The sequence below is a fragment of the Haliotis rubra genome, unplaced genomic scaffold, assembly GCF_003918875.1.
Source record: "Haliotis rubra isolate DU_JTF1 unplaced genomic scaffold, ASM391887v1 Scf103, whole genome shotgun sequence".
Classification (NCBI taxonomy): Eukaryota; Metazoa; Mollusca; class Gastropoda; order Lepetellida; family Haliotidae; genus Haliotis; species Haliotis rubra.
In genome coordinates this window covers 104,838-118,863 of record NW_025764926.1, presented here as the reverse complement: position 1 = coordinate 118,863, position 14,026 = coordinate 104,838, and the positions used below count along the sequence as shown (strand labels likewise).

Here is a 14,026-nt window from a genome sequence, read left to right as displayed (position 1 = left end):
CTACACATTGGTGTTAATTATTATTATTCATAAAATGTCAAATTCCTAAATATCAAATTTCAAATATTTTTGACAGTTTAATTTATTTTTCCATTTGAATTTTATTAAACATACAATAATTCATAATTAATATCATTCATAGTGATCCCTAGCTGTTAGAAGGTATGCAGTAATTCAAGTTATACACCATGAAGTACCAGCCACTGGCCCACTTGCCTCAGTCATGAGAGTTACCTCCCTTAGATTGATTGTGAATGTCAACAAAACACATGTCATTGAGGATTTGGTGTACTTATATTCAGTAGCATTGACAACATGTCTGTGTACAGAGGAGCCCTCAGACGTTTAATGAGGTTATAAACTTCTTGTTGTTGAAGTCAATCACACATATTGCATTAGATACAGCTAGAAAATCAAAATGGCCTGACTATAACCTGGCTGGTCATGATACAATGTGCATGCATGTATATTCTTTTACTTCATGGGAAATAAGTTGATCTAAATATGTTCCTTATCACCTAGCCCTCTGGCCTAGATCAAGGATGTACGGATTAAGACTGGAATGAGTCCATAGTAGTCTACTCAATGCACGACCTCAATAGTTACAATGATTGACCCGAATTACAGGGAACATTGCCATGCTATGGGCAACTGTTTGGCCTGGCCTAGCTAGAAAAACCGTTTGTTTGATGTGATCAAGTCAGGGTACATCCTGAATGGGTGTAACATCACATCCCTTACATGTCATACACAAAGGATATGTTGTAATTGTATCGACATATCAACCTAGTTGTGAGCAGCTTATTTTGTCAAGACGGTGTAAAACAGTTTGTTTAAAAGTTATTGTTATATTGTGAAGACAGTGTAAAAGAGCTGTTTTTAAATTATTGTTGTATTTTTCCAGACAGTGTAAAAGGGCTGTTTTGTTTTTTACTTATTCTGTGTCCATCTAATGTGTGGCAGGGCATACCCAACACTGAATCTGCGGATTGCTGTTAGTCCCTCCCAACATGAAGCGGACGTGGTATTGCCAGGGCTTCGGTATGAAGACATTGACTATACAGGTAAATGTCACTTCACTTCAACACTCACCAGGAAAACTTTGTAATATATCTGTAGATATTGAGATAAAAGAATTGTCCAAAAATGTAAATAACTAACAATGTGATGATGATTTTTATGGAGAAGCATATACAATGAGAATGACGCCCCCTATAATTTATGTACAAAGTAAGTGACCCCACCCCACCCCTACGCATGTCATGTACACAATCAATGACCACCCCCCCAATTACCCTATGTTACACAAGATATTTATTGCATATAATATTTTTATGTACAAAATTGCTGACCCCCATAAGTTCATGTGTACAAAATTGCTGACCTCCTACCTCCCCAGAACAAACTGGGTGGCCCCCCTTAGAATAATCATCACCGCCCTTGCCATTAATTATGAATGGTCCCTGGGGTGATCAGATCCGAGATCCAACAAATATGAAAGTAAAGGCCTATTTTGCCCTCTCCACAGGGCAGCCAGACATCTGGAGGATCTACGATATGATGGGAAGAGTTGAGTTCGCTGCCTTCTTTCAAGATTACCCATTCATAGACTTCACCTCTCTTTACAAGAAGGGAATAGGCGCCTTTGCCAAAGCCGTCAGGCTAGAGATAAAAAAAGGCTTTTATCAGACAACAACACCCAAAGCTCCCCTGCATGTGCATCTGAAGCTCGACCACATAGGGGAGACAACTTTCACCATCAAGTCTTCCCTATCAACAGGCGGGAAACACACACCATCGGTAAACATACAGAGTCTGTACACGCTGCAACATGTTGAGAGCAAATTGGTTGAGAAGATACCCGACTGGTGGAGAATAAAGTTCGCACCTCAGATTTCAGTAGATGCTCAGAAACTTGTCATCTATCCTCCGATGGATATTCCGGAAAAGGTCTTTTCCCACTCACTCACTGTCCCACGGATAGACACAGATATACACACACGGACACGATGTTCATCGTATGCAAAGTATTTCATGGATAACGCAAGCATCGCATCACACAGAGCATTTTATCCTAATATCTCAACATCTTTTCATGAACTGCTTGTCAAGAAGATGAAAATGGTGTATTTTTCTGCCAGCAGCTGGGGGGATACATTGACAGCGGAAACATGGGAGGATGAGGAGATTCCACGGACATTACACTGTAATGTCATTAAACAGGGACATCACATCTGGTACGGATCAATGGTTTTTCATTCAGAACCTTCTGACCTCTCCGAACCAAGCTTAACAACGATTTGATAATGATTTTGGCTTGAAATTCACTTCCAACCGTGCTTAAAGTATACAGTTAAAATCAAATTTGCATCTGTGACATCTTTTCCAACAAACAATTTCAACATATGAGGCTATTAGGCTGTTTATTGTTATTTTGTTTGAGGGAAACAGTATAAAAAGATAACGGTAATGATAAAATGAAACACATTCACTAACAGTTCATGAGTGAGTGAGTATAGGTTTACACCGCTTTTAGCAATATTCCAGCAATATCATGGCAGGGGACATCAGAAATAGGCTTAACACATTGTGCCCACATGGAGAATTGAACCCGGGTCTTTGATGTGACAAACACTTTAACCACTAGGCTACCCCACTGCCCCTCATTATTGAGTACGTGGTGTAGTGGTTAGAGCGTCCGCCCGGAGAGCGGAAGGTCACGGGTTCTATCCCCAACCACGTCACACTAAAAGACGTTAATATATGGGACTTGTTGGTCCCTGCCTGGTGCTTGGCATTAATGGGTACAACAAGGACTGGTCGGCTCGGAGTCAGTATAATGTGTCTGAGTGGGGTATTCATGCTTCACTGCGGCATGGTATCTCAGTGGGCTAGCACTATTAAACCAGCTTCAGTCTGGGCTAGTACAAGCAGCCGCACATACACATACACACGCATGCACATCGTCATATGAGCGAAATATTCTCAAGCATGACATTAAACCCAATTTCACCTCACCCCACCTCATTATTGAGTATCATAGGGAGGGTGGATGGTGAAAGATACTGAAATGAAGGATGTGCTTCAAGAGTACTTCTTTGAATGACTAGTTAAGGTGTTCTCTTTCCATAAATTAGCTTTGCTTTATGCCTCAATAATTATGTTATCCCTACACTATGAAACAATCAGCCACAGATGATTTATATTCCCAAAGTATGAAGAAAATTGCAGCATGTGTTCTTGTCTTTCTTTACATAATGAAATACACTATCCAGGTAAACGTTCGTACATACTTCTTGTGAATTACATGTTGGCATGTTGCCAGGTTATGTACACAGATGACTTGTTTTGCTTAAAAATCGTAAACTATCTCAAAAGGTACCTCCTTGGTTTTAATGCATCTTCTACTAATCTTGTGTATAACTAGTAAAGAAATGGACTTAGCATTGGTGACAAATGGGTGTGTTACTGGTGCAGAAATGAACTTTTCAGTTTTCTTGATGAAACTGTGTGCAAAGCTGGTGTTGAAATGAACTTTTCAGTTTTCTTGATGAAACTGTGTGCATAACTGGTGTTGAAATGAACTTTTCAGTTTTCTTGATAAAACTGTGTGCATAACTGGTGTTGAAATGAACTTTTCAGTTTTCTTGATAAAACTGTGTGCATAACTGGTGTTGAAATGAACTTTTCAAATGAACTTTTCAGTTTTCTTGATGAAACTGTGAAACTGTGTACATAACTGGTGTTGAAATGAACTTTTCAGTTTTCTTGATGAAACTGTGTACATAACTGGTGTTGAAATGAACTTTTCAGTTTTCTTGATGAAACTGTGTACATAACTGGTGTTGAAATGAACTTTTCAGTTTTCTTGATGAAACTGTGTGCATAACTGGTGTTGAAATGAACTTTTCAGTTTTCTTGATGAAACTGTGTACATAACTGGTGTTGAAATGAACTTTTCAGTTTTCTTGATGAAACTGTGTACATAACTGGTGTTGAAATGAACTTTTCAGTTTTCGTGATGAAACTGTGTACATAACTGGTGTTGAAATGACTTTTCAGTTTCCTTGATGAATTTGCATGTATAACTGATACAGTACAGTACTGGTGAACCTGTATTTAAATCTTGTTTGAATCTCAGAGTGTAATATCATTCCTTTGTACAGAGACCATATATATGGCAGCATATTGAGGTGGAACTGGTGATTGTGTGTACATGCTGCATTAGTCACAATAATTGCCTCACTAATCAAGGGTTAGTTTAGAACAACAGGCAACTGTCTGGTAATCTTGACCACCTTCAAGATAAGTATTACATTTGTGCAATGAACATTTTATGAAAGCTTCCATGGGTTTGTATAACTTGAGATTACTTAAGAGTATGTAGGGGTCTGTTGGGAACTATATGTTGTCTATTTTTCTTGATATTTTGCGTTTTAGATCATCAATTCTTGTTTTCATCCATAGATACAAGTTGTAGCTTTAGAATCTGGCAAATAAACACACACAAGAAAATAGATCCGACGTATTGCAGGCATAAGTGTCACAGACATTCCTGAATGAAGGATGAGCACATTAAGTACACTATAAGTGAGTGAGTGAGTTTAGTTTTACGCCACACTCAGCAATGTTCCAGCTATTTAAAGGCGGGAGAGTTTAAGTAAGGTAACTTACAAAGTTAAATCTCGCAGAAATACATGCAAAAGATCCATTCCGGGCTGACAAACAATGAACCTGGTCATACCAAGTATTTTGTTTATATGACTCAGGTTAAGTATTCCAGTCTTATTGGACAGATGGGGGCCATTATCTTTAATATACCATCAATACCACAAGAGACTAGGTTTGTCTTCCTTTGAGTTGTAGGCGTTCTCTGTGGTTGACCCTTAGTTATTAATTGAAATGAAAACTTTGTATAGGACATGTATAAGATATCTGCAGTATTAATGTAGTTCCATACTATATTCTTTGTAATATTTTTTAACCAAGATGCTAGGGATTATGAAGCACTACTAGGTTTGTCTTGACAGTGGTGTAATGATCTACTTAAGTCAACAGATGTAACCTTCCTGTTTTTGAGTCGATCCTTGTACAGAGAATCATAATATCAACCAACACGGAACGGATTGCTGTTCAAGTTTTGGTTTGGTTTGATTTGTCGTTTGGTTGAATATTGCACTCAGCAACATTCCAGCTGTAAATAACAGACAATCAAATGATCAACAGCATGAGCATCATACTATGCAATGGGGATACAATGACATGTGTCAACCAAGTCAGCAATCCTGACCATCCAATCTCGTTAATCGCCTCTTGCGACAAGCATGGGTTACTGAAAATCAGTTCTAACCAGGATCTTCAAGTGAAACAGATTGTGAGATTTCAGTACATAGACTCAATTTTTCTTTAACGCTGTGCACAGTAATATTCCAATAACCCGATATTACTGTGACTATACTGGTTGTCAGGTTACAGACATATTCTGCATCCTACATCTCTGATACAATCAACTGTTTTGGTCCTGTACCAACCCCTATAAAATAATTAATTAGTTTTTGCTGCTCAGGGAAGGTGTACTCAGCAGGAATGTTTTAAGATAATACAATAGTATTTTTAAAGTGTCAACAATGTTTTCCAATATAATCCATTGACAGTATAATATTGTAGCTTTTTGGTCAGTTTTGTTGATAAATAAAATAATGAAATCAGAGATGAGTTAAATGATGTTCTTTATTCCTCCAAATCAAGAGACTGACAGAGAATATACCAGAGCTGGTGTGTTTAAGTCTCACTGATATTCCAGCCATGTCACAAATAGCTTCACACACTGAAGAGAATTGAACATGGGTCTTGAGCACGAGAAGTCAACTGCACCTACTGTTTCCCACACAACATAGTTCAGTTGTACCATCTGTAATAATCAGAGGGTGAGTGAGTTGGGTTTTACGCCGCTTTAAGCAATATTCCACAATATCACGGTTGGGGACACCAGAAATTGGCTTCAAACATTGCACTCATGTGGGTAATTGAACTGAGGCTGTCAGCCTGACGAGCTAACCCTTTAACCACAAGGCTACCCAACCGCCCCGTAATGACCAGTGGGAATACCTACTTGTCAACAGCTGTACAAAGATGTACATAATCTGGCAGAAATAGTTCATACTCGCTCATATTTTTTGACAATAGCCTTTTTCACATTTAATCCTGATACATTTTTCTGATGCATTACATTTATTGTTGCTTAACTAATGACAGATTTTGTACCTGTCCCAAATCAACAGTTGTTATGAAGCTTCCCTTGTTTCCTTGTATATGACTGACTGACTGAGTTTGGTTTTAAGCCGCTTTTAGCAATATTCCAGCAACATCACGGCTGCCTTGTATATGATGTAACCTAGTAGTTGTAACTTTATCAAGAACACATACTACTACTACTACTACTAATAATAATAATAATAACAGTCCATTTATCATGCGCATTGCTCCATGTACAAGCATGCTCGAAGCGCCCAAACAACCTGATTATTATTACCCCGGATAACCCAAGCTGCCTGTTAAGCGTAAGAGGGTTATGGTTACATGACTTTATCCCACCGGGTACCCATTTTCTGCTGGGTGAACAGAGGCAATTTACATACCAGAAACATAGAAGTGTGTAGAAGTAGAAATAGCAAGGGCCTGGAACTTACACTACTAAGAATCATGCTGATGTCAGTACAAGTATTGTACACAATATTTACACATGCTGAAATAGAAGCAAAGAAGTTCCATTTGGAAAGGTATAATCTGACTGCCCTTGATACTGGAAATAGTGTGAAAACTATTTTCGACAACACATTCTAATAACTCTCTGATCTGTGGGCATCTTGTTTATCATGTGTTCACCTGAATGATCCCCATGCCGTGTATTTTCTGACTAGCACAAGACATGGTATTTCAGCTTGCAGCATGATCACCATGGTGGGGTGCTGCATGAATACCAGTACACCTGAAATATATCAACACCTGTACTCCAATCATACATCAACACCTGTACATCCATAATACATTGACACCTGAACACCTGTCATACATCACCCGTACTCCAATCATACATCAACACCTGAACATCCATAATACATTGCCACCTGAACACCTGTCATACATCACTTCTACACCAATCATACATCATCACCTGTACACCAATCATACATCAACACCTGTACACCCATAATACATCAACACCTGTACACCATCATACCCTCATACATTGTACACCAATCATACATACACCTGTACACCTGTCATACATCAACACATGTACACCCATCATACATTGACACCTGTACACCTGTCAAACATCAACACCTGCACACTTGTCATATATCAACATCTGTACATCCCTCATACATGGACACCTGTCATACATAAACACCTGTACACCAATCATACATTGACACCTGTACATCTATCAAACATCCACACCTACACACTTGTCATACATCAACACCTGTGTACCCATCATAAATCGACACATGTACACTCATCATACATCAACACCTGCACACCTGTCATACTTCAACACATGAACACCTGTCACACATGTCATACATCAACACCTGTACACCCATCAACACCCATCATACTTCAACACATGAACACCTGTCATACATCAACACCTGTACACCCATCAACACCCATCATACTTCAACACACATGAACACCTGTCATACATCAACACCTGTACACCCATCAACACCCATCATACTTCAACACATGAACACCTGTCATACATGAACACCTGTACACCCATTCATTATTCATTAGCATGCTGTTTACAAGTGTAGAAAACAACAGTCATCTGTCAGTACACATGACATTCAGGTTATACATGACTTCTAACAGTTCACTCACAGTAACAACACACTTGTTTATTGCACATTCCCTGAGTTCTTGCTGTCATTCTGGAACTCTAGCAAGCTATATCAAGGTTAAATACACCCAGTCATGCAACCTCTGTTAGTACTGTTCACATTCACACATTTGAGTTGACATGGGACTCATTTTGTTGTGAGTTTTGGAGAGCTTTACAGTCTCAAAACAAACTCTACTAAACAAAATCTATTGCAAATATTACAGAAATCTTCTAAAACTTTCCCCATTGCTTGATTCCAAGTTAACTTTGTTAAAATATTCCTTGAAAGGATCAGTGTTCACTTCGGACCACTGGAACTAGATTCTTCAATTTCCTCTGAACAAGCTGAATTCCTACTGTCTTAAAGCAGAGTTCACCAATGTTTGCAGTTATGTGGGACAAAATCTCAAAGTGATGCAGATCACAGACGTTGATCATTATGGTACAGTTTAGACACACCAAGGATCAGGGCCAATCCTGGATTCAAACCTATGATACTGGTATCCACCAGTTGCACTCTTCTATAGGCTTCAGTCCTGGCTCAACTGAATATATTGCAACCAGTCTTGTATCATGACTTCACTGTTGAGTTACAAAGCAAGCATCTAGCATTACTAAACATAAGAACCATTAACTGGGATCATGAGAATCAATGGTAGCTACATGGAGTATAGCCTGGGTGTCCCCTAGTTGAGAATCTTCCTCAAGAAGTGTGTGATAAGTTACATTCATAGTTATGTCAGCTACTTCGTAGTTTATTGTATTCCCTTCACTATCGGTGGCAATCACCAACTGCCCATTCTGTAGAGCACTTTGTAGCTGATCCCGACTCATATCGGAATTGACTATCAGGTTAACAGTGTCAGGAATATTGGAGACTGGGGTCTCTTTCTCTTCTTTCTTTTCCTCCTCAACGATGGTGACATTTGTGGTGTTGGTGATGCCATGCATGTTGCTCTGATGTCTCTGGAGATGGTGCTTGTACGGAAGATGTAGCTACACACGCTGCAGCGATACTTGCCCTCTGTTGTGTGGGAATTGTAGTGGCCAAGACACATAACCTCTGTCCGAAACCTCCATGTACAGCCTGGGAACGTGCATGGGAATGGACGATTAGGGTCATGGACTAGTTTGTGCTTCTTCAGAGTTGACTTATCTGCGTAGGCAAACCCACATACATCACATATAACGCTGCCATCATTATGCAGCTGACGATGAGCGTGAATGACGGCATTAACAGACGATGAGAAGTTGCACTGGCTACACTTATATTCCCTCGACTTGTGGGTTCGATAATGAGTCTTCAAATAACTGCGAGTCTTAAATGCCTTCCCACACTCATCGCATAGATACTTCTTGTCAGATTTATGAACTAACATGTGTTTGCGTAGATATCGTAATCTGTTGAACTCCTTGCCACACTTACTACAACAGTACTCTCCAGGCAAGTCCTGCTTCTCAACACTTCGAATCCTACACTCAACTGATTTGGTTTTCTTCTGTTTTAAGATAGCGATATAATCTGACATTTTCATGATGCTCTGATCGCCTTGGTTACACTGGGCTTCCAGTGGTTTGATCTGAATGTTCTGATGTATTGACATCATGTCTCTATGCATTTGTTTCATGTGAGTACACATTGAGTTCCTCCAGTAACTCTGAAACTCACAATGTAAGCACTTAAACCTATCTTTACTGTACTTGAATGAATTCCCATTGATCATGTTTTTCAGCAGTACAAAATGGAAGTCTTCAGCTTCATTGTAACCTTGTAAAGACTGCTGAGTACCAGCCTTTTCAGGACTAGCAGTTGAGTCTGTGTCTTTGTTTGATTCCCGAAGACTCCCCTTCAGTTTCACACTTCGCCTCATCAACATCCATCCTGTCAACATCCCCATCAGTCTGCATTTCATCTGCTTTGTTGTCAATATCATTCTGAAAGTCGTCGTTTTCAACATCCTCCCTGCCATCCTCCTGCAAGTGCTTACTCTCAGTTATGTCGTTTTCATCCGAACTACAGTCATTTCCTTCTTGTTCTTGTTCATATCGGGCCTTCTCTTCATCTTCTTCCCTTGTGATGACAACATGAATAGTTTTAGTTCCATTGCTATCATCAGTGGTGGGTTGGGAATCGTTAGAGTCCAAACTGAATTGTCTCCCTGGGGAACAACCTGGCTCAACCAGCTTCAGTCCTTGTCTATCTGTAGATTTTGGCAAGGGTGGTTTGCTATTAAAACTGATCCTGTGTTTCTTCTTGTAATGTTCCCGTAACGGGGAAGGACGGGAGTAGGCCGTACCACACAGCTCACAGCTCACCCCACTCTGTGGACCTGCATCTGCAACAACATGTAACAACATCACATTAAAGTCAGATCCTTTACAACATCCCCACCCCCCAATGCACCCACCCCTCATACAATGTCTGTGTATGTGACGGTCTGACAACAAACACCCACAATGAGGTTACATCAAGTGACCAGAGTAAACTTTGACCACCTAGTGAATTTGTTTTCAGTGTCCAGTCTCTACATTTGGACACACATTTGCATGTCGGATAAACCCTGCTGAGATGTCAGCTTTAAAAAGCAACAAACTATTATTTCATTACAGCTTGATCTGGAATAGTAATATGAAGAATCAGGTGATCCATAACTTCTTCAAATAAGTATATGAAGAGCAGTTTATATTTTTCCTTTCAGAACAGCATGTTTGTATCCATTTTTGAGACACTGAAATCGAGTATGCCACTCTGATTAAAAATACAGCTCTCAGCTCTCAATTCAGAAATTAGTAGCACACCAGAGTAGCAGATTCGACTTTACAATTATGACAATTACATTAACAAAATGTTAACACCAGGTCAAATACACAATGGCTGATAATGACTAGCCTTTAACGTGGATAAGCTCATTCTCTAAAATCAGGGTACACTTAGATATGGTCTGGTTTCAAAACAATATGACAAAGAAATATTTGGTACAGCTCAATGTATTTTTCTACCAAAGCTACATTTAGATGGTAAACATATGGACAGTGAGCATAACAGGGATAATATAGACAGGTTTATGTGAGTGCGTGAGTGAGTGAGTTTAGTTCTACAACTCTTTTTGCAATATTCCAGCAACATCACAGCAGGGGACACCAGAAATGGGCTTCTCACACTACTCATGTGGTGAATCGAACCCGGGTCTTCGACGTGATGAGCGAACGCTTTAACCACTAGGCTACCCCACCGTCCCTGTTTATTTATAAAGATCATTCATTATCCACCTGATGCTGAACTCCAGTGCAGGTGTCCTTAGATCTTGAAGAGATTGTATCAGAGTACAAGATCTGATTTGAATGAGACTGTTTGAATCACTTGATGAAGTGATGTCCTGATCATTTTGCCTCATGAACTGTTACGAGGCAATCCGTATTGGAGCTAGTGTACAATAATTATTGCAACTAACCCTGCTACTTGGAACATGAGAAAGCAAAAGCATGAAGACTCAAAACGTTTGTTTACCCGCATAGGAAAACAGCATGCAACGTACATGTAATATTCCAAAATATGCATCTGTGCACCCTCTTTATTACAGGATGAGGCTTTATTTACACTAAAAAATGGTGTGAACATTATTTTAATGTAATTGAGCAATGTAATTTGGGTGTACAGCCTCTCTGACTTAGATGACACATATAATTTTATTATCATCATATCCAATTTGCGTAGATCGATGTTCATGCTGTTGATCACTGGAATGTCTTCTCCAGACTTGATTATTTACAGACTGCCACCAAATAGCTGGAATATTACTCAGTGCAGCATTAAACAACAAACAAACACTTACGATCTATCCTGTGTTTGAGATACTGAATGAGAAGAGGGAAGCTGGCATCACAGATTCCACACTGATGAATGCTGAGGCCAGCTGGGGAAGATAACTTATCTGCAACAAGAAGACAAAACCAATATTCCCCGCAATGGCAAAATACTCTTCATGAATATGTCAACTAGTTATGACTATGTCAAATGTTTTGGTGTGTATATAGCAAAGTGGAAGGAAAGTATTGAAAGGTTTTGAAGTTCTGCTCCAGAAAGGAGCACTACCACTAAATTCAGTCAAAGTCAACCCTGTTGCCATGAAAACAGAACAATATTTTATTCAGAAAGCCAAAACTACCAAAAGGCACCAGTACTCCACCTGACCTACCTATGTGCCAACAGGGCTCCAGATAAGGGCCTTATGTACGGCTAAAAAATATGCATGATACGGTGGGAAATAATTTAGAAAACTCAGTGGATACGCACCACACCAGTGGTGTACAGTCTCAGAATCATTTACAGATGTATTTATCTGAAAACGTATTATTTTATTGTTTATTGCTCCATTTACACAAGAGTAGCAATGTTGTGGTGCATATATGAAACGAAACACAAGATTACTGATACTGCATTAAATTCCATTCAGTACTCGAAATGTACTCTTAAGGTTTTCCAGTACTCCCATACTGCAAAAATAAGGAGTACATACTCCTGATGTTGAAAAATTATCTGGAGCCCTTTGGTGAAGAAATAGTGAACGGTTTTAAAGTTCTGTTCCTGGAAAAGAGCACCAACACCAATTTCAGTCGAAGTCAAACTTGTTGCCATGGAAATGCAAAACTTATCTTATTCAGAAATACAAAACTACCAAAAGGCTCCAGTTCACCACCAGACCTCTCTAATCTATGTGACAAGTTGGGTGAAGAAATATTGAACGTTTTATGTTCTGCTCCAGAAACAATGAATGTGCACTGACGAAAGGATGGACGGAGTTTTAAACAAGGACATTCTCATGTATTTTTAGTAAACAATGACTCATTAAGGTATGGTATCATTCAATTTTGGAAATCAAGTAAAGTATAACACATACTGCCAGAATGCTATCGCCATAATATTTGTTTATAATCAGAAATAATCCCCTACTCCAATTTACTTGCTGTCTGTAAAATGTGACATTGTATTGTGACGATGATAGCTGACAACATTGTTAGTCCTGTGCGAGAATAAGCTGGAAATACTGTGACAAAAATAGAATAGTGATTGAGTTTGGTTTTACACTGCTTTTAGCAATATTCGAGCAATATCGCAGCAGGGGACACCATAAATGGGCTTCACACATTGTACCCATGTGGGGATCGAATTCACGTCTTCGTTGTGATTAGCAAACTCTTTAACCACAAGGGTAACCCATCGTACCGACAAAAACAGAATAAGAAGATGACAAAAATGATAGCATGGTTAGTGCTGTGTAGAAATATGCTGACAGTTAGTGACATCCTACATTTTAGCATAACCTTCGGGAGGGCTGTGTGACATTCTGACATTCTGCTGAGGTTCCATTTTAACCTGCACCCGCCTGTCAATATGAGCACTAGCTGCTGTAGTTCATCAAAAGTAATGATAATTACATAAAAGTTTATATGACAGTGCAGGTTCAGCCACCAATTTTTACAGGTTCTATCTGGGGTTTTGTTTCTATATGCAATTATCGATATTAGGGATGTGCATGAAAAACCTACCTGATTTATGTGCTGATTTAGCCACATTTGCCAAGACTATATCAGCCATTGGTCAACATTGTATTGAAATTTAAGCATTTTTAAACACAAACGCATGATGATCGTTAGATATATGTTGTATAATTTACAACTAACACATTATGCTCTTATATGTCTGTAATAACAAACCGACTGGTTACATGACACACCACATTAGGGAATATTCTGAATAGTTCTTAACGAGGGAACTGGAAAGACGTACCATTGCTTTCTTCAGTGTCGGGTATGATTTCCTCTGAGTTCAGTTCTCCGCTGTTAGATCCCTCACTCGACTCTTCCATTATCTATTAATATATTAATTGTGAACTATATATGTAAATTTTACAAGATGTTGACATTTTATCATCCTTTTCTTGAACCTCTCTCGCTTAGGAGGCTTAGAAAGGTTGACGCATGCGCTGAATTGTGATACATTAACCGGACGGGAAATATAACAAGAAAATAAGCGACATATGAAGCTTCCATTGATATATTTTTGTACTGTATTTATGTATTCTTCTACAAGTAGCGTTTAAACAGTGAAAGGAGGTCAACAGTATTGTAATT

At 39.0% G+C, this 14,026-nt stretch overlaps 2 protein-coding genes across 2 annotated transcripts; one reads left to right on the top strand and one right to left on the bottom strand.

The window, feature by feature from the left end:
• Window positions 1-244: 244 nt before the first annotated feature.
• Window positions 245-2,555, top strand: LOC124271875. Its single transcript, XM_046707037.1, has 3 exons — window positions 245-353; window positions 964-1,064; window positions 1,529-2,555. The coding sequence occupies exons 1-3, from the start codon at window positions 316-318 to the stop codon at window positions 2,302-2,304; spliced, it is 915 nt and encodes a 304-aa protein (XP_046562993.1). The 5' UTR covers window positions 245-315; the 3' UTR covers window positions 2,305-2,555.
• A 3,821-nt stretch (window positions 2,556-6,376) lies between these two features.
• LOC124271876 (zinc finger protein 480-like) lies at window positions 6,377-13,856 on the bottom strand. Its single transcript, XM_046707046.1, is given in 7 exon segments — window positions 6,377-7,224; window positions 7,281-7,347; window positions 7,540-8,880; window positions 8,883-9,795; window positions 9,797-10,230; window positions 11,728-11,826; window positions 13,683-13,856. Coding segments are annotated over 5 exon segments (1,881 nt in total). The 5' UTR covers window positions 13,762-13,856; the 3' UTR covers window positions 6,377-7,224; window positions 7,281-7,347; window positions 7,540-8,524.
• Window positions 13,857-14,026: the final 170 nt, after the last annotated feature.